At 41.7% G+C, this 20,928-nt stretch overlaps 1 protein-coding gene across 3 annotated transcripts in view; it reads right to left on the reverse strand.

Annotated features, from left to right (window-relative positions):
* GMPPA (GDP-mannose pyrophosphorylase A) overlaps positions 1-20,928 on the reverse strand; it is a 26,170-nt gene continuing 5,242 nt past the window's right edge. Inside the window, exons 1-13 of one of the 3 annotated variants that reach the window (XM_061555646.1) lie at positions 15,421-15,743; positions 14,788-14,885; positions 14,497-14,600; positions 12,852-13,038; positions 11,121-11,180; positions 10,758-10,888; positions 9,322-9,336; positions 7,959-8,099; positions 6,667-6,764; positions 5,675-5,721; positions 3,380-3,472; positions 2,383-2,554; positions 1-1,484 (exon numbers count right to left, since the gene is read on the reverse strand). In XM_061555646.1, the coding sequence (XP_061411630.1) occupies positions 1,384-1,484; positions 2,383-2,554; positions 3,380-3,472; positions 5,675-5,721; positions 6,667-6,764; positions 7,959-8,099; positions 9,322-9,336; positions 10,758-10,888; positions 11,121-11,180; positions 12,852-13,038; positions 14,497-14,600; positions 14,788-14,885; positions 15,421-15,460 (1,287 nt within the window). In that variant the 5' untranslated portion in view covers positions 15,461-15,743 and the 3' untranslated portion in view covers positions 1-1,383. Of the gene's footprint in view, positions 1,485-2,382; positions 2,555-3,379; positions 3,473-5,674; positions 5,722-6,666; positions 6,765-7,958; positions 8,100-9,321; positions 9,337-10,757; positions 10,889-11,120; positions 11,181-12,851; positions 13,039-14,496; positions 14,734-14,787; positions 14,886-15,420; positions 15,744-20,928 lie in introns of those variants that run through there. The other 2 variants (XM_061555647.1, XM_061555648.1) reach the window with 2 other exon arrangements.

Consider the following 20,928-nt stretch of genomic DNA (forward strand, 5'->3'; position numbering starts at 1 on the left):
CATAAGAAAATGTTTTTATCAATAAATCGTTACATGCAAAATACCTACACCGTATAAATATACCGCTACGATCTGTGTGCAGGTATACGGAGGCAGCAGTGATGTTAGGGTCCATTGCTAGCAACCATTTACGAAGGGCTCTCATTCACTTCAGAAGTGCACACTTAAACCTGCATTGGTGAATTTTTGACAGCACACGAATTAAAGTCATCAGCCATGATCCACACCTGGATAAAGGCCTCCCCAAGCAATAACCATCTCACCCTCTAATGATATCCACATAGCACCTGTATATGAGCTAATTGCATCACCATCTTCACAGTGAACGTCCTTTCGGGCATGTTCCCTCCTGTGGCTGCCAGTCCATCGTTAGCAAACGCCCATTTACTCTTCTTTACGTCGATGTGACGTCTTTACATTTGTAACATGGCTTAAATGCATTCTGATCAATGGGTAGGTCACTTGTCAGGTTCCATGCCACTGCAGACTGTGACGGTTATCGATACCCACTCTGCATAGCGGCGCGTAAACCACATGGGGCACTGACCACTCTTTCTAAAGGGAAATGCTCCCTGCCATTTCGAGTCAAACGTGCCCCAAAGCTCTTGAGCTTGAACAACCACTGCAGTGTAGAGAATGCAATATATCTCGACGCATGCAAAAGGCAACCTTGCCTAATAGACGAGGCGAGGCGAGACGAGGTGAGGCATGGAGGCTTGACTTCCAATTCTGCCGTTAGCCCGTAGAGCTGGCCGAGCAGGAGATTTATGAGTGCCACTGCCTGCAGGTGAGGATGTACGTGTTGGAAGATGTTCATGAAATGCACAAGTCAGGTTCCTGCACGATTTTTGGCAAAGCACAATAATGCAAAGAAAAATAAGTGAATACTGCCATGGTTTGCTGTGCCATTGTACAGTATTGCACAAATGCACGTTTGTAACAACGGATGGAAGCAGACGGTTAAACATTTGACATTAAAGTGAATGCATATTTATCATGTAATTGAGCAAAACAAATTATACTCATGGCTATAACATGTAGCTATAAATTAAAAGCAATTTAATTGAATAAACATATTTTGTGGATAGAATAAATATTGCAAAGAGGGATTAGAGCTTTCAACTACTGTATAGATTAACATAGTTTCTCAACAATGTAAATTAGTTATAACTGTTATCTAAACATTGGCTTATACTGCTGCTGTTTACCAGTAACAACCACGAACAGGCAGAGTATATAATCACAACCAAGGCTGTTGAACATTTTGGTGGTTCTCTTGGGATAAACATACAGATATGCTGGCCTATTTCTATATATTGCAACATAAGATGATCTGCTTGGTTCCTTTGGTTTAATCTTCTGGACTGGTTGTTTTTTCTACTCTTAGAGGATGATCTGGTTCTTGAAGCTGTGCTGCAACTCTTTGTGTGGCAGAACAATGGAATTGAGGATCACAACTTCTGCTGGGATGGAGACATTGCAGCCTGTAAACACACACAAAGACAGAGATTTCATATGTAGCCTATTAGCGAGCATATATTAAGGCAGGGAAACCGTACAAAGGGGTGGTGTGGCGAGCATCATGCTCGGATGCCGTCCTAGCACTGACGTTTACAGACCACATCAAGTACCCATTTAAGGTTCAGTCGACCTAGGGGAGGCCCAGAACCAGTTCAGATAAACCCATTAATGTTAGCTGTGGAAGGTCAGGTTACTGGGTTTATAGTGTAGTGCACACTATGCCACCACATACTTACATGCAACACACATATCAATGAGAATACATTTGCAAAGGGATAGGTAGTACTATGGTGAGAGCTCATGACTTGTGATTGGAAAATGCAAGTTAAAATCCTAATTGAGATCGACTCAGCGTGTTATCTCTGTGCAGCCCTGCAGAATGACTCTGTCTACTCGACAGACCTGCTCTCCATCTGAGGACGGCTGCTTGCGTTGTGGCCAAAACGTCGTGAGAATAATTTTATTATGTTGTATTTTTATTATTTTATTATTTCCATTCTACGTGACTTTACCGAAAGAACCAAGAAGAAAAATAGAGTACCACTTTGTGATACTATATAGCTCCTGCCACAGAAATTATGGAATTTCCACCAGGGTCATAAACACCAATGAGCATGAGGTATGGACTGGGGGCAATACTTTGACTGACTTATTAGTCTTATTTCATACAGATGAATTCTGTGCAGAAATCCAGTTCATGATTTCATGAGACAGCAAATATATTCTACCCGGTCCTGAGAATGAATATAGCAGGCACGAGTTTTTACCAAGTGATCGATTGTTTGTTTTTGGTGCATCTCCACTGATTTCATAACAATTATCGTTGATGATTATCAGTGAGCGGAAACATTAGTTGCACACCGAGGATGGTGATGGAGGGGTTGAGGCGGCCGTCCGTGTTGAAGAGGCTCTCCGAGTCCATCTTGGCGAGAGGGTCGTTGGGATTGGGGTCACTTGGGGTCCCCTCCACCCGCGCCCAGCGCCCGACCACACTGTCCCAGCCCACAATGCTGTTGAGCACACAGCAGTGGTCCTGTGCAGGAGCACGTCCACACAAAAGCACAGTGCGTGTTCACCACAAAAATGTACAGTTGCGCTTGAGCGGCGAACGCAAACGAGGTTTTGTGTTAATGAGGTACAGTACAATAGGACACAAGTTTATGAGTTTAGAAATGCGCCGTCCCAAAGGGGTAATGGGTTACTATGAGAACAGAGGGCAGTGCAGGGAAAAATCCATGGTTGTACTGTACTTCTATGCTGTTATCAAATCACACGACCCACATGCCGTGGAGAGCCCCTCATCCAGCAGTCGATTGACAAAGGGATGTAGGTGTGCAAGTATGATAAGGTTATTATTTAATTGCAACCCAATCATAGTAGGAATATATAAAATGTGGCCCTTTTGAGTATTTCAGTGGCACACGATGTCCTCCTCTTGTGAATGGCCCACTCTCATGCTGTAACAGCTGCAACTCATTTCACACTCATGCGCCACAAGTGGCTCGTCAGTTCAGCGGAAAACGCAGGGTGGGGTACGTCAGCCTCGAATTAATGCAGTCTGGATCCAGGCTGGCAAACTTGGTTGGTGTGGAATAAATTATACTTTTTTTTCCCATGAAAATTATTTTTAATTTTGACCTCTGTGCCTGTTGTGGCTGCAGAGATCAACAAAGTGAGAAAGTATGATGTATTCACATTGTCCCTACAGCATCACTCACCAGCAGATACACCACCCTTCACAATAGGCTGCCTTACCCATCAATGATTTGTAGTATGTTGCAGGACTTCCACATGTACAAGCACAAACGCACACAAAGAGACAAAATGCTGTCATTGGACAAAGACATGGCTGACAAACCTGCAGCGTGGAGCCCTGCAGAATGATGGATTCACGCACCCGCACACCCGGTCCGATAGCAACATCCATGCCCACCGTCACGTTCGGCCCCAGCTACAGCACGTGCCGACACAAGGCAGGACAAAATTATTCACTGGTCAGCTTCCAGTGGCATAGCGTGGTTGTCATGGACCCTGATGGAAGAAATGGAATGGTGCCCTCTGTCTTATTTACTCTTCATAGCACGGCGCTTGCATTCGATAACTAACTCTCATGTCATATTACCAGATTTTACTATATTTTGAGCTAAGAGTGGCATTATATTCAATACAATGTATTCAGCAGCATTTCTGTTCACCAAATCTTTGTTGTTACATTTATAGTTTCCAGAAGATCGAGTCGCAGAAGACATATGATGCGATCTTATTGTATATCATAAATTGCGAATCTGAATTGAAAATTATTGTCCATTCATTGTGTACAGAAAGGTGCATATACAAAGTCTGAAGCATTTAATCCGTGAAATCCAGTCTATTTTTGATGCTTTACTTTTCACAGTTACAGCTGCATAGTTCGGAATATTTCCAAAAAACTTTTCCCTGGTGGCCTTTTGGCATGTTACAGGAAATATCCATTCCCATGTTGTCAGTGAAATGAAATATAAACTAACCAGATTAACACTATGGGGACCTCATTTGCCAGTAAAAATATGATAATTGGTTCTTTACCCTTCTATCTGGCAACAAAACTGACACCTTTTTGCAAGGAGTCATGTTTGCATAGACCGCAATACCTGCAGTCATAATACAAACAAAAGAACATAACAGAACATAAGGACAGTGCACATTATCAGAGTTATGTTCTTTTGTTTGTATTATGACTGCAGGTATTGCGGTCTATGCAAACATGACTCCTTGCAAAAAGGTGTCAGTTTTGTTGCCAGATAGATGGGTAAAGAACCAATTATCATAACCAGATTAAGTACTGATATTCTCTCCTTCGTATGGCAGGAGGGAAACATACTGATAGTAGCTCTGCGTTAATGTTAATATGCCATCATACTCCCATTAAGGTAATGCTATGTGGTGGGCAGCAGAGGGCAGCACAGGCTCTCATGTCTATGCTCCCTGCCTTTTAGAATCAGAATGTATATATGTATGTCGAACTCGCCACGTATGTAGCCAACCGTGGATAAGCAAGGTTTTAAGTATGGTCAAATAACCCTCACGACATGCATGGCATGCAGAAGCCTTCACCCAACATTTGACTGAGAAAGGGCTGCACATGTGCATTAGTATTAACACATTAAATACTGGTGTTGGTAAGAAAAGTAAACGTACAGACAAGAATGTACCTGGCTGCATTACCTATCGGATACCTGTCAAGGGGGTGACATTCCACTGTCGATGACTCAGATCTGATTGGCTGTTGGGAAGCTTTATTGATAGCTGCTGTCTAAAATGGTTAATCCTGGAGTGGAAAGTTATCACAGAAGTAATGAGATCCGCATAAAAGCCGATCTTAAGAAAGATTGGGAAGGGTAGGATAAATGCACTACTGTGTTGTGTATCAAAAGCCCAACTCTGTGTGATCTCTGAAAGAGATGTCTTTGTCATCATATTCAATCAACAATTATGTTATTGCTTTGCATGATATTTTACACACTTTTGGAGGTATACTTTCCAAACAATTGCGTTTTTCACTGTACAAAAAATATAGGTGCATTATTGTCAGAGCAACTATTTTAGTGTTATATCAGAAGATCAGGATTTTTTGCCATTCTAAATATGTAAAATAGTGTAATATGACTTGGATCTTAGCAAAAAAGTCAAAGCCAAGAATCTAAGAACAGAAAAGAATATGGTACTTTTATCCAATCAGTTCCCATATTTCAAAAACATACTGCTAAGCTGTATCACTATATGAGCCATATCAAATGAAGGGTGGCATCTGATTCTTTTTCTTCTAACATGCATACATAAACACACAGGTCAAGCACATATTTGGGTACTGCGCAACCAGATTTTTATACAGTTCATTCTTCAGTGTTAATTCAATACCGTTGTTTTGATTGAAAAAAAAATTGTAAATCAGATTATGAACCGGAAACCAAACTTAGTACAAGATCGAGGCTCTGTGGGCACAGCAGCCTTCCTGTACACACGGCTGTGGGGGTGAGACAGTGCTAAAGGCTCATTGACCAAATGAGCACATGGTGGAGCTGTGGAAGGTTATAATTGGACTTGTGATGGTTATTTACGAAACCTTTTCCATTTCATTTTCATCCATGTATTTTGAAATGAGACCATTACTCACCACAGCAGTGGGGTCCACGTTCGCTGTGGGATGGATGTAAACATCTCCTGGAAGAATAGAAAAGAAAACCTTCAGTAAAAAACACAAATCGTGTCTAAGTGATGACAACTGCTTCCTGGATAGGGGTTTACCCCCTGACGTGTCTTACACTGATTTCTTCAAACTGTAAACTACATATGTAATAATGCCAGTGCATTACGATTGGCTACTACACAAATTCTACATTTTCCATAAAACCCCAGAGCATGAGTACGTACTTGAGTTACTACCTGCCCTCCTCCTGACCTGCCCCCCTCCCGGCCTCCCCCAAACAGAGTTCCCATGTGCTTATACTGCCAATTCAAGCAAGAATTCAAAATCTCCCAAATGATTTCCATTCTCAGGCTGGCCAAAATTATTTGTTTGAAATTGTGCTGAGTATAAATATATTTTTGGGAAAGACCTGCGATATTCACGTTATAACTCGATTAACATTAACATCTCACCACCGCGAGATGTGGTCGTCTTGATTTTTCTCCGGGTTCTCCAGTTTTTCCCTCCACATTAAGAAGCATGCATTTAGAGTATTTGGCTGTTATAAATTCCACCTGGTAAGCCACTCCATTGAGCTATCATTTGTGGCCAGGTCACTTCTAAAAAAATGCTCTCAAGCTCAGTGGGCCTTACCTCGTAAAAATAAAAAGTTTAGTAAAAAAAAGTTTAGTAACTCATAAAATAATATAAAAGACACTGTTTTTTGGATACTAGCCAGCTGGAGCAGCTGGGTGTGTCTTCACAATTGATCGAGTAGGCAGGAATGATACTAATCTGATACTAATCATGTTAAGCAAGCCTGAGGCATGCATATTCCCCTTCTGAAGTGCTCCAAAGTAATTATAATTTATATTCAAAACTACACAGCACTTTATATTCATATACACAAGTAAACATTTGCATGCATGCGGGTCCACATCAATGGTTTTATGGCCACCTTGGTGTGTGCCATCACTTACCGATGACCTTAGGTTTGCCAGACCCATTTTCCGAAAGTCTCTCTGGGTGGGTGTTGTGGTAGCTGCCCAGGTACAGACGATTGGCATATATTGCTGAGCTGCACATATCATAGAGAGGAAGAAAGAAATGGGAAGGGTGGGTTAGGTGGAAGAGACTTTTGCTTCAAGTGAATCTCACAGTTTTAAACGTCATGCACATATGTGAAATTTGTTTGAGGAAGGTGAATGATGACACACAGTGGTGAGTGAGGGCAGAAGAGACAGCATTTAAGACATGGACTGTGGTAAAAAAAAAATTAAAGTGGTTTCCTGTTCCAATGGGAATGGAAAAACACTCATCTCCTCTTTACAGTGCTGAACCAGTGGTGAAAATTCCATATTCCGAAAATAGGGGCATTTTTTTCTCCCAAAGAACAACCACAGTTGACTCAACCACAAAGTGGTACTCATTATAACAGCCTTGGACGGATGAAGGGCTGAGGCAACCACTGCATGATCTGGTCAGTTAAATAAATATTTAGCCAAGATCAATGGGCTGCTGGATGAAAGCTTCCCAAGCTGTCTCCATCTTACATGGTCCCATGATGCAATAATCCATCCAGCACTTGCACACGATCTTATTTTATTCCTCCACATGGATGGCAGATGCCCTTTGGGCATGTCCCCTCCCTTGGCTACCAATCCATCATTAGTTTCATCCATCGTCCATGATCCCAACGAGTGACATGCTATAGGCCATTATCCCTGCCCAAGCCCACTTGATATATTCTTGACTGTTAATGTCTTTAACCTGTATGTTTTATCTAGCCCACATGTTTCTCTGTCTCAATGAAATCTCATGCTTCTTTGCAAGCTCTATCTGTCTATCTGGTTAATCAAACCTTGTAAAACTGGTAAAACATAAATAAATACTTAAATATGTACAATGTGGAATAATATATATCAGTAAACGACTCTCTATCACACCATAATTTTGCTTAGATACATGCTCTAAAGATTATAATTATTACACTGTTTTTTATTTTCCGGAGCAAACTTACGCTCAAAAGAATGTATTATTTTACAATGATTTATGTGTGTGAAATATTTTTGATTTCTCATGTGAATTGTTTCCCTACTGATTTCTATTTGCTTCAGTACTGTTGTTTTAACTTTTGCCATTTTCGTAACCTAGGTCACTCTTGCATACAATACTATCCTGGTCTCTTACGTTCTCACCTGGTTCAACAAAAGTAACTTGAAACTCATCCAGGGAAAATGCGTTTACCTGCTCTTAGCCCACACACACATACCCTGCAGATTTTATCTGGCTCCAGAATCCGTCGGTGTGGAAGGTGTAGAGCGAGCGCTGTCCTGCCAGCGCTGTGAAGACGTCCTGCTCCAGCCGCACTACCTCCGCACGCGCCCAGCTGGTGCCGTTAGCCGCTTCCTCGCTGGAGCATGCACAACACACACACGGGCAAAACGACCCTATGTGCACTACTGTGGAGATCCAGGACAATGAGTATGTATGAAATTAACACTTTATTTTACGTACCTGCTGATTATATATTTGTTGTGCAAGCCAGACTTATGGTGAGCACCCATAACAGCCAGACGAGCAGCATGAGTATTACCCACTGCCATTCCTCGCTCTCAAAACACACGTGGTGCAGCCTGCACTAATTCCGTTCTATAAGTGTTAGCGCACACACACACAGCTCCTTAAAAACTATTCACACTTACCTCCAACAAATGTATCCACCAGGTACGTAACACTTCCTCAATTAAAATGTTTATGTTTTTATGCTCACGGTACATGAATCACATCGTGTGCGCAAACGATGTTTGTCAGTGTGTAATGTTTGCAAAGGTTTATTTACAACACTCAGAAAATAGGTAGTTTATTTTCTATGTAACAAAATTCAAGGTAGAAAAATTATTTAAATGCATCTGAATTCTGATGGGGCAGGGGAATAAAACTATGTTACTAAGATGGGAATCGAGTTATTCTCTGAATTTGCACTCACGGTGACCTAAGCCAAGGCCTCTTGATCCCCAAGTTAGCTACTAACATAGATGTGCTTGAACCACATGATAATGGAACACTCCAAAACTATGCATCCACAGAAAACCCCACGACAACAATAATCACACAACATTTACACTCGGGTTTTCGTTTATTTTTGTTAAAAACCCTATCTGTGCCACTTCAGCCAGAGGACACTAGACAAAAAAGTGTTGTTAGTCCAATGGGCTTTTAAAAATCTATTTACCTAAAAGTGAATATGTTAGTTTGTTAGTCATGCTAGTCAGTATGTTTTTTAAGGTCTTCACTTAGTCAACTCTTTCATAAAAAAACAAAGTAAGCGTATATTGAAAATTCAGCAGCAGTCAATGACATCTGAGAGCTTTGTTTACAAAAGTCACCCTGACCAAATGTTAAGTATAATTCTTATATTTGGATATGCATTATTCATATGTCAAGAGCCATTGTTTTGAGGTCAAGGGTAAATAAAAAATAATCAATATATGCAGGTCTGAGTGTACTTCAATCTCCAGTTCTCAATATTCACTGACCGCCACCCCTTGTTTGAGCGACACAGTGAGGTACGGAGCTTTGCACAGAAGAAATGTACAGATTAAGTAACCCTCCCCCGTGCCAAAACAACTTACCTGGCGAGCCCACACCTGTGCCGTAAAGTTGGGAACAAGGGAAAGTGAGGAAGGGACAGAGAGATGAATATAACAAAGACAATGGGGCATACAAAAAGGATGTGGGGAGAACATAAGCTGTTTGGAAGTGGTGCAAAATAATTTAATGAGATAAATAGTGAAATAACACAAATCACTAGAATGTGTAATGAAGTGTGTGTGCATATCTTACTCTACCAGAGAAAGAGAAGCCCGTGATTCGTGTGCTCGGCTACAATCCCAGCGATGTGAGTTCCCAGTTCAATTCAAATGGATTATTATCTAACAAAGCATGCACCGAATAATGCATCCATGAATCAATTATGTACGTAAATTACATGGGAATCTATACAAATGATATTTTTTTACAAATAAGTATTGATTGAATTATATCACAACCCTGAATTGTAACAATTCATCATATCATTAATGGGTTCGGAGGCAGTGGGTGGTGTGAATTTCTACAGATCCTTATGAAGGATTGTTTAAGGACACATTATGAAGGACATTATTCACTGAAAATGGATATATCTTCTTGGTTCTTTCGGTAAAGTCACGTAGAAGGGTAATAATAAAATAATAGAAATAAAACATAATAAAATAATTCTCACGACGTTTCGGCCACAACGCAAGCAGCCGTCCTCAGGTGAAGAACAGGTCTGTCGGAAAGACAGCGACCTGTTCTTCACCTGAGGACGGCTGCTTGTGTTGTGGCCGAAACGTCGTGAGAATTATTTTATTATGTTTTATTTTTATTATTTTATTATTACCCTTCTACGTGACTTTACCGAAAGAACCAAGAAGATGAATCCCTGCAGTCACAAAAGCTTTAAATCGAAATAAATAGAAAATGGATATGTTGTAAGGTTTCTCAACGCCAGCACTGGTTGGCTGTGATGCTGTCTCCTCTGCCTCCTGATGATTCGTTGGGACCTGAATAGGTGCTTCTTAAAAGCACTCGCCCTGGTCAACTCGGGCAAAAACAATGTTTGTCTTTCGTGCGTTGAACTTCTTTTGCACCGTACGCAGCCAACCTTGCTAATTGGAGGTGCTCTAAACTGACGTTGTTTACTTGCCCATGTAGTGTATTGACCATGCGACAGGAAATTAAAATAAAGCTCTATTTTCACAAACACAAGACTCACGCAGGTGTTATGAAGGGCCCTCACTTTGTGTGCACTTTGTATAGCATTAACTGTAAAGTAAACTAGAATTACCAAGCGGCTTTAAGAAAACAAAATGTTCTCCCCATGAAAACTGGACGAGCAGGAAGTTAGCTAACCATAAGCCATAAGGTTAGCTAGCCACCTAACAAAAGTACCTTTGTAGCCGGCTTTATAAGCAAAAGTGGGATTTAAACACACAGTGATGTATAAGGCGTGGTGCCTCTGACGCCATTATCGAGAAACAGGGCTCACCTGAGTAGCTCCTGCTGATTTTGCTGAAAGACGGTAGCGATGTGCTGGAAGATTTTTGGACAGAACAGGTATACTCCACAATTGATGAGCTCGCTTACGAAGGTGCTTGGCTTCTCAACGTAGTGCAATACCTACACATGAGAGAGGAATATGCATTCTATCATCTTGCAAAAGGGGCAAAATAAAAGCCAATACAATAGCGAACCCTGCTGTTCTGAAAATGCATGCCTAATGTTATTGTGATTAGCTGATTATGCAAAATAACTCTTTGTTTGTTCCAAAGGTTCATAAGCTTAAGATTATGCCCTGACCACAAGCACTAAATCACCACCTGGCTGTGGCCAAGAAGCAATGCACTCTCACCTCATGGGTCTCTGTGTTTTCCACTATGCAGCCATAATTCAGCGACTGCTTGCGATTTGCCTGCAAATACATTTTTTCACAAACAGATAAACTGAACAAATTAACAGGCAATCTCATAAAATCAATTACAAATTACAACAGCATTAATTTATCTTCTTGGTTCTTTCGGTAAAGTCACGTAGAAGGGAAGTAATAAAATAATAAAATAAAACATAGTAAAATAATTCTCACGACGTTTCGTCTGACGCTGTCTCCCCGACAGACCTGGTCTTCACCTGAGGACGGCTGCTTGCGTTGTAGCCGAAACGTCGTGAGAACTATTTTATTATGTTTTATTTTTATTATTTTATTACTTCCCTTCTACGTGACTTTACCGAAAGAACCAAGAAGATGAATCCCTGCAGTCACGAAAGTTTTAAATCGAAATTTAAGCATTTATTTACTTTGAAAGGAAACTAAGGATGCATACCTACTATAATTATTACCCAGGAATGTCCTTAACGCTCGTAATGTCATTCCACATCGACCAGCCCCCCTCATTAATATTCATGAGCAGGTGACGTCCTCCAAATGGACACCCCACCCCTCTTCATTAATAATCATGAGCAGGTGACATCCTCCAAATGGACACCCCCCCCCCCCCCCCCCATTATTATTAGCTACTATGAGCCAAGAATGCCTGTGTACATCGCTCGTGAGGTCACTCCACATGGAGCACCCTGCCCTCATTAATAATCATGAGCAAGTCACGTAACTTTACATTGAATAGCCCCCCCTCATTCATAATAATTATAAGGTGACGTCCTCCAAATGGACCCCCCTTCATTCATAATAATTAGCAGCTGACGTCACTCCACATGGGGGGGGGGCGAGGCACCTCCTCCCCCCTCCTCGGCGTCAATTCACAACCCTCACTACAAAGGCAGATCCCTCACGTCACGCGATCTCCGTAACGGTATTGAGACATAGAAGTAAAAGGGCGTCATGATGAAAAAGGGATTATAACCTTAAAATGAAATAGGTCTGTGTCACCGCGCGCTTACAAATTGCACATGAATGGATGCAATGAATATCACGTCGCGGTCTGCTTGTCGCTTGCAAGTTTCATATTTACTACAATACACCCGTCCTTGGACGGGCAAAAGGCTAGTTTGTGTTATTTGTCAACTAGCACCACAGACCTATGAGACAAGATAAGCAAACTAGCTGGCTCAGAACCACAAGTTGTGAAAGTATTTGATGTTAATTCACTACTACCCTCTTGTTTACTTAACATTATGAGAGAACACGCATTTATTATTCATCCCATTAATATACATATTTATTAGCAATAGTAATGGAAAAGCTAGTGCACTGTGCTATGAACAATTGCTAACTTGAGTAGCCAGTCATATTCCAAAAAATCCAACCCACACATTTACCAACGTGATGCAATACACTAAAACAACTTTTACGAGGTAAGGACTTCATTCAGCAGTGCACTGATAAAGCGCTATAAATGATAAGACGCATACAACACTCCCGTGGCAGAAAAGGACATCTACACGTTGTAGCGTGGTTGGCACGAGCACTTGGGTAAGGAATGAAATGCCTCTCCCCCACTCACCCCCCACCTGTCTATTTTCCACCTCTTCATAGGCCGGCACTTCTTCCCCCCTGGCCCATGGGCGACGGTGCAGTTGCACCACCTGTACACTCGATAGTTACGCCACTGTCCGTGCACACACGTACGTTCGTGCACATGACAGTGAAGTTGTGCATGGCCGCGTCCCGCGCTCCCAGCATGGCAACGAGCGGGAAGTCGGCGCACACATCCCCGTTCAGGACAAAGAATGCCCGCGGACCCCCCGCCAGGATCTGGTCACGGAAGTGATACAGTCCGCCAGCTGTGCCCAGTCCTGTGTACTCTTGCAGGTATCTGCACACGCGTGATAATGGGGGAGGTACATGGCCATAGGCACAGGTGTAAAAAGTGTTTGCAAGAGGAAGTCATGAATTAATAGGATGTCAGCTAGACTTGTCTGATTCCTCTCATCTGTGCCATGTCTAGCTGCCTCAACAGTTATCTTCCTCTTTTTTTCGTCCCACAGTTCAGATTTGAGACTACTGCATTTTTAACCACATAAAATAAATAATAATTGTCATCCCTTTCTCAATTAACTGTTGAATGAAGGCAACTAATCACGTACTACTCTTCCTCTAGTAGAGTAAGATATGCACACACGCTTCATCATTACACATTCTAGTGATTTGTGTTACTTCAATATTCATAATGGGGGTTGTTTGACCATACGTCACCATGCCGGTCAGTGCAGGCTGGTGAAGGAGGGATGCCTGAACCACTTTACATATCACTCATCAGTGATTATAACTTGGCTGGGAATTGAACTCAAGTATCTAGCTTCACAACCCTGTGCTAACCAAACACATATAAAAAGATTGTTAATGCTCAATTTAACACATTCCTGCGGAGGGAGCTGACCAGGGTCAGCGGCGGCGTGGTGTATTCCAAAAATATGCCCGACTGTGAGGGCGGGCACAAGCCGGCGTGAGTAGGTTAAACGTTGAGTTTTATAAGGGCACCACGGGGTGACCACCCCCTCCCCACCAGCCCCACCCCTCCCACCGCCTCCCCACCCAACCCCTCCCCACCCTCCCCTCCCAACCCAGCCCCTCCCCACCCAGCCCCACTCCATCCATTTTTTGATGCACGACGAACGGACACAATAATCCCCTGTGGGCTGGAGGAACCAGGTGGTTCCTACCAGTACTATCCTTACTGTAGTTGTCTTTATTGTAGGGGGATGTTTGTTTATAAGCCTTAACAATTGTAACAAAACACAGTACAGTATAAGTGTGTAACTATGTATTTATAGATTTGAGGGTGTAGATGTAAGTTTTATTTCTGGTCATGCAATCAGTGGAAATTAGTGTCTGAACCCTAGTTTAGCCGAATGTGAGTCAGCTTAGCTTTAAAAAAAAACTTGGCGTGGTGGGTGCCAAAGGCGGGTGGACACTCTCTAGAAGACATCCACCACGCAAATTGAGAAATTAAATCACGTTGTGTGTAGGAAGTGCTGTTGTTTGCACCGCAAGACTATGACAGATGGCGAAGACTTGGGAAGCCATTAATTCAGGTGATAGATCATGGAATCTGATGATGTGTGCATGAGCGTCAGCATCAGGACAAAAATGGCATCACCCTCGTGTGCGTCACGCAAGTGCTGAACGCACTTACCGCACTTGTGTGACCAACCTATGAGATTAACACGGGAATGTAAGGGCGAGTGTGGGGAGTGTGGAGAGTGTGGGGAGTGTGGAGAATGTCGGGGGTGTTGGAGAATGTGGCTATGAGCCCACTTGCTGCAGGAAATACCTTATCGAGACTTTGAACTCCTGCTGCGCCTGCACAATAAAGCGGCTGAGCACCTCACTCGGCTGGTAAAATCCGATGAGCAGTACCTCCTTTAGGTTCGGCACCTTACTTGCCCAAAAAAGGAGATGAGGCAAAAGTAAAAAAAAACAATTATTATCATTACCATCAGCACGCCAGCTATTGCATGGCAGTAAATGGGTATACATAAAACTCCTTACAAGACACTCTTCAGCAATAGTAAGTATTTGAATGGTGTTTGCCTTTGTTTACTTTCTCGAAAGATTGTCTCACCTGACTGCAGGCCTCGATGTGGTGTTGGATGATAGGGAATCCAGCCACAGGAAAGAGCGGCTTGGGCACATCGAGTGACAGGGGACGAAACCGCGTGCCTGTCAGAACGCAGCCGGGGTGGTGGTGGTAACCATAAAGGATAGTGGGACATTCATGGTAGAAATGGGAGATATCGCAAGGGTTGTTCGTTTGGGTGGTGATTAGGTGTTGGAAAAGTTATGGTATTCGCCGATGGCAGTGATCACAGAAGGTGATCGTGAGGTTGGGAGAGGAGTTTGCGTTTGACGGCAGGGGCGGTGCGACTATTGTTGCTGTAAAGCGGAGAAAGACAACGCACATCATATGATGCTGCGTTAATTTTCTTTCCTGTTAATGTGACTGACAGTAAAACAAAATACCTAACTGTATAACGTTTTAAAATAATTAGAAGACGATGTGCGCTAATCGCGACGTGAAGTATTGAATGCGTGAATAATTAAGTAATGTATTTCACGAGGCGAGAGCTCATCGGAATATATTATCGATTGCAAGACGATAGACTGGCACCATGAAGTTGTACATGGCAACACAGAATTAAATTGTATTATCGCGTTCTGTGTTATACAAAAGGGTTGTGCGACGGCCTCCTCTTACCTTTTTGAGGGCCTCCGATTAAGATGACAGCCTTGATCATGTCTACGGTGCTGTCAATATTTTCAATGAGTAAACTGGTAATGTTGATATCGCGTCAATACCGTCAATGAACACTGTGACGGTTTCAATGGACGATTACGTCGGTGGCGTTTACGTTACCAACGTGTTGAACAATAGAGGGTGATGCTATCGATATTAATCGACGACGACAATGGCAACTGTTTATGCTAATTCTGATGGTAATTGGTTCTCTTAATTGTCGACGTTTCAAAACTCTGCCGAATTGTCCCCGCGCTCCGTCAACGTGGCCACTTCCGGGACAACACGAGTGACGTCACGCGCCACGGGGCGCGTGCTGCGCCGTGATTGGTCTAATGGTAGTGACGCAGTGGTTGTTCATATTTATACGAGATTTGAAGCTTTCGTGACTGCAAGGATTCATACTCTTAGGTTTTTTCGGTAAAGTCACGTAGGTAAAAAATTATAATAAAAAAAAAAGATTTTTATTTCATTTATTAAATAATATTATAATATTAAAAACATTTATTAGAATTTTATTATTATAAAAACCTAAGAGTACATATTTATACTACTACAGAGTCACTAGAATCACTACATGCTACTTTAGAGTCAGTAGGTACTGCTATAGAGTCACTAAATACTACTGACTCTATTGTATGTAGGGTGTGTAGCTATTTTATGCCTACAAAATAAAAATTGGCTGGGGGGGGGGGCGAAAGATTTTTGGAGAGGGGGGGGGTCGATAATTTTTGGAAACGTTTGAAATCAAATGTTTACCCCCCCACTTTCGATTACTTTTTGATTCGTGCCTTCTGCAAGCCTCTTATAATTTTGTTGACGGACAAATGGACAGACAAACGGAACGTTAGGCTTTCACAATAGCTTAGTATTTGTGTATGTATATGTTATGCTTTTAAGAGAAGACACATTTTGAAATATATTTTCCCTGGGCAAAGCCGGGTACTTCTTGCTAGTATTTATATATAGAATGGTTTCACAATCAGAATATGTTGTAGCTGCTCACCCCGAGCTATAAATGTCCTGATTTGTGGGTTGCCTTTGTTGTTCGCCTTTTGGCGTCCTCTGGTCTGACACTGGTAGTGAGACTAGTCCCTGAATAAGGCTGTCTCTGGTGTAGGCCAATCAGTTTTAAAGATAATGCCATGTTTGTTTTCATGTTCACCACAAGTATGTGTGGTTAATGCAGACATGATTCCTTGCAAAAGGTTTCTGTTTGCTATTTGAACATCTTAACATATTTTTTATTGCCAGAAAGGGTAAAACCTATTCTTATTTTTTCATAATCAGAATATTTATTTAGGCTGGAGGAATCCGATGACCTCTACAGCTCTTTTCCGCAGATTTCCAGTAGATTTAAAGGTGTTCACGTGCATGCTTGAAGGAGGAGGGGCCTGAATAAACTTCCACAAGTATTGTAATGTATCTGTCCGACCAATTAGGCCGTTTATTTGAGTGCAGTTCTTCAAACTAATTAGGGTAGCCAAATTAGTCGAAAATTAATGCAATAAAGAACGTGTTTTTGTTCCCTCCACAGAAATCTCGCAAGAATGTACAGAATGAATGGTGAGTCACGACATGCTGTGACTCCTGTATGACATGTTTCCGTGAACAATTAGAGGTTTAAAAAAGTAGAATTGGTAAGTTTCAACATATTTTTTAAGAAAACAAAAACTAACACTAGGAGTTTCCTTTTCAACGGAATCCTGGGTTTAAATGTGTGAGTGAACATTTCAAATCCACTATTGGATGAGGGCTTCCCCACGTCCGGGTGGCGTGGAGTTATTTGACCACGTTTGTCACTGCGGGTTGGTGAAGATAGGTAAAACTAAACTGTCAATTCTATGCGTAAGCACAAACTAAGCAAACTGGTTAAAAACACATTCCTGCGGAGGGAGCTGGTAGGAACGTTGGGTTGCTCGGTCAATGGCCAGGGTCAACGGCGGCGTGGTGTATTCCGCAAATATGCCCGACTGTGAGGGCGGGCACAAGCCGGCGTGAGTAGGTTAAACGTTGAGTTTTATAAGGGCACCACGGGGTGACCAGCCCCTCCCCACCCTAGCCCCACCCCTCCCACCCCCACCCAGTCCCACCCTCCCAACCCTCCCCACCCAGCCCCTCCCCACCCCCTCCCCACACCCCTCTCTACCCAGCCCCACCCCTCCCATTTTTGGGTGCACAACGGACGGACGGACACAATAATCCCCCGTGGGCTGGTGTAACCAGGAGGTTCTTACCAGTAATATACCTTTATTTAGTAGTCCTTAATACCCACCACAAAATACAATCTGAATGACATAGATTACGCACGTGATTCCATTTAATTCCCATTTGAACTACGAAAGGGTTTGCATTTATTTACGTAGGTTTTAAACATAATTTTAAAACAATTATAAGGTTGACTATCCTCCCTCTATCATCCCCTTTTTGCTATAGTTGCTCGGTATTTATTTGCTAAATAGTTAATAAAGCCTTCAAGAATAAAGATGGTGGCGAGACAAGCGTGTATGTACGTGTACAAACAGCTCTTTTGTCAACGCATCCCCATGTCTCGATTATACTTGAATTTGACTTCACCGCACTGGCCAATGTGAAATTCGAATGTCGTCTCTTTGCAAGAGACCTTGTTTGCAAATGGAAATTGGTCTCGGAGAAACGGTCAAGCACATCCACGTGAAAAGCAACACATCTTCAAAAACCTAACAGGTTAATGAGAAAGTAATATAAATAAAATGTGGTTCATTATATCATGACCCCTGATTAATAACAGTATATCTTCTTCTTCTACTCAGCGAACTACAGTACAATCTAAATTGATTTAACAATGGCAATAACTGAAGTAAAATCGTATAAAATTAGTTAGCTAGCTACCCTTTAAAATGATTGCAAGTGCAGTACTTTATCCCAGGTCTCCATAACAAAAAACGTATCTAACCATGAACGGATACTCTGACCGCACCATCCACCAAGCTGTTTCTCCCCCCATACAGAAACAGCCACATGAAACTCCGATCAAAACTATCACGTTACCATACATAGCAGGCGTGACCAAAAAGATCTCCAAAACTCTAAACAAACATAAGATTCAAGTCCGATTCAGTACAGTACATAAAATCCGTGACCTAATTCCATCTGTGAAAGATGTCATTCCTGACTTACAATACCCTGGAGTCTACAAACTGAGTTGCAGTTGTGGTGATTGCTACATTGGAGAAACGAAACGTCATGTCTCTGATCGTGTCCGCGAGCACAATTCAGATCTGAAACAGGGCAGAACTGATTCTTCCGCCGTTGCCGATCATTGCTACAACTCGGTGGGCTTTCATGAAATTGTCTTTTCCGAGACTAAGCTGTTCTGCAAGCCTCCTGGCTACAATCAAAGGTTTGTACACGAGGCCATCCAAATATACAAACACAGACATAATTTCTACCATGATGATGGGTACAAACTTAGTAATCATTGGAAAGATGTTATTAATCATGCAAAAAAGATTTAACTACACATATTTGGAGCATTCCTGACAGCGATTTCAGCCGCACCACCCCTACATAATAATAGGCTCAGTCAACCAGACGGTTCCGCCTGAAGACGGAAGCTTGTGTTGCCTCCGAAACGTCGTGATTTTTTATTTTATTTTAATTTTACTTTAATTAATTTTTTACCTACGTGACTTTACCGAAAAAACCTAAGAATATGAATCCTTGCAGTCACGAAAGCTTCAAATCTAGAAGTATCTAACCAACTTAACAATTCCTACCAATTGACGATCCTGTCTCCCAATTGGCATATACAAATGAGAGTGAAGGGTTTGATTCACGCATTCTCGTTATGTAATGCCTATTGTCACGATTCATGTCACTTTTTGATTGGGTTAACTTTTTTTGTCCAGTTTTTATCGTCTCAATTGTATTACCCGATTTGTTTTCTTTATACATACAGTCTGCAATTGATCACACATTAACGATTCCATGCACGTATTGTGACGTTAAGAATATATAGAATTGCTCAAATCAATGCTGATAGCTGGTGGTAAAGACCTAATGTCGAAGTGGTAGACACGAGAAAGAACGCGACTGAGAATAAGTGAATAGCTGGAATTAAGCAATTCAATCAGCAGGTGCCGTTTTCGATCACCGATTCTGAACTAGTGATCGTTGCCAGTGGAATGTTCGCAATTCATGCCCTGATTGGCACTCGGTATCGCACAAACGACACAGCCATCTCCATCACCGAGCGCTATATTGGCGCACGGTTATCACTTAAAAAGTATAAACCCTGGAAAAGGTGAAACCCTGCAATTGCTTGCTCACGCCACTGCTGGGGGAAGGGTCTCCGCCACAGGGAGCTCCAGAGCGTATTTGGCCTACTCAGAATCAGAATCTATATTTATCCTGGAGGAATCTGATGGGCTATGAAGCTCCTTTTCACAGATGTCCAGTAGCGGTGGGTCAGCGATTTACATCAACAAATATGTTTTTAAAAAATGGTATTAGAGTAAAATGAAGGAAACGGTAAGCAAGTCTCTAAAAGAAATATTCGTATTTTATTTTTATTTTAAGACATCTTGGAAGAGGTGGACTTTTCCATACTTAATACATATTAATTCAAAAAGTAAGACTTTTTCTGATTAATGTTTTTTTTACTTAAATAGTATTTATACGGCAATCATTCAACAAATACTCTGTCCCAGTCAACTTAACGCTACGGGGAATGTATTATTTCATCGTGATATATCTCATGTGACAACAGTTGTTTTTTCCTTGTTTCTAACTTGTTGCATTGCTGTCCGTGTATTTATATTACTGGTTTTGATTTTGTAATTTTGATGATCCTGGTCATTCTTGCACTTGAGACTCATGATGGTCTCTTGAGTTTTCATCTGGTTTATACCAGGGGTTGGCAAACTGCGGAGCCGCATGTGGCTCTTCAAGGACTGTATTGCGGCACTTGAAATATTGAGGGTTTATTTCTTACCGAATAAAAAAAAAAAATCTAATTCCCGGATGAAGCTGGATGTAATCACCAGCGAAACGCCGTACTCAAATTGTAAAATGTTGTAGGGTTTGCTTTCCAGCACGTGCTAAACCTTACTAATTAGCTGTGTCGGGTGATGGTGCGTACATTTCACATTTACGTTTACGAGATTGAACCCAACAACAACAAAACAACTTTATTACACTACATATTGACTTAAAACTTTTGTGACTGCAGGAATTAATATTCTTTGTTTTTTAGATAGAAAAATAATAAAATGAAGTGAATAAAAAAATAAAATGAAAAATTAACCACTGATGTAGACTGTCGCCTGGTTCTTAATCAGAGTGAGTGTACTGGCAGTCTATAATGTAGACTGTAGCCTGGTTATTAAACTCGGTGAGTATACTGGCAGTCTATAATGTAGACTTATTCTGGTTCATTTCAGTAACACTAATAAAAACGAAATATTATTATTTTATTTGTATTACTGA

Source organism: Lethenteron reissneri, chromosome 21, assembly GCF_015708825.2.
Source record: "Lethenteron reissneri isolate LAM-NWPU_2019-01 chromosome 21, ASM1570882v1, whole genome shotgun sequence".
NCBI lineage: Eukaryota > Metazoa > Chordata > Hyperoartia > Petromyzontiformes > Petromyzontidae > Lethenteron > Lethenteron reissneri.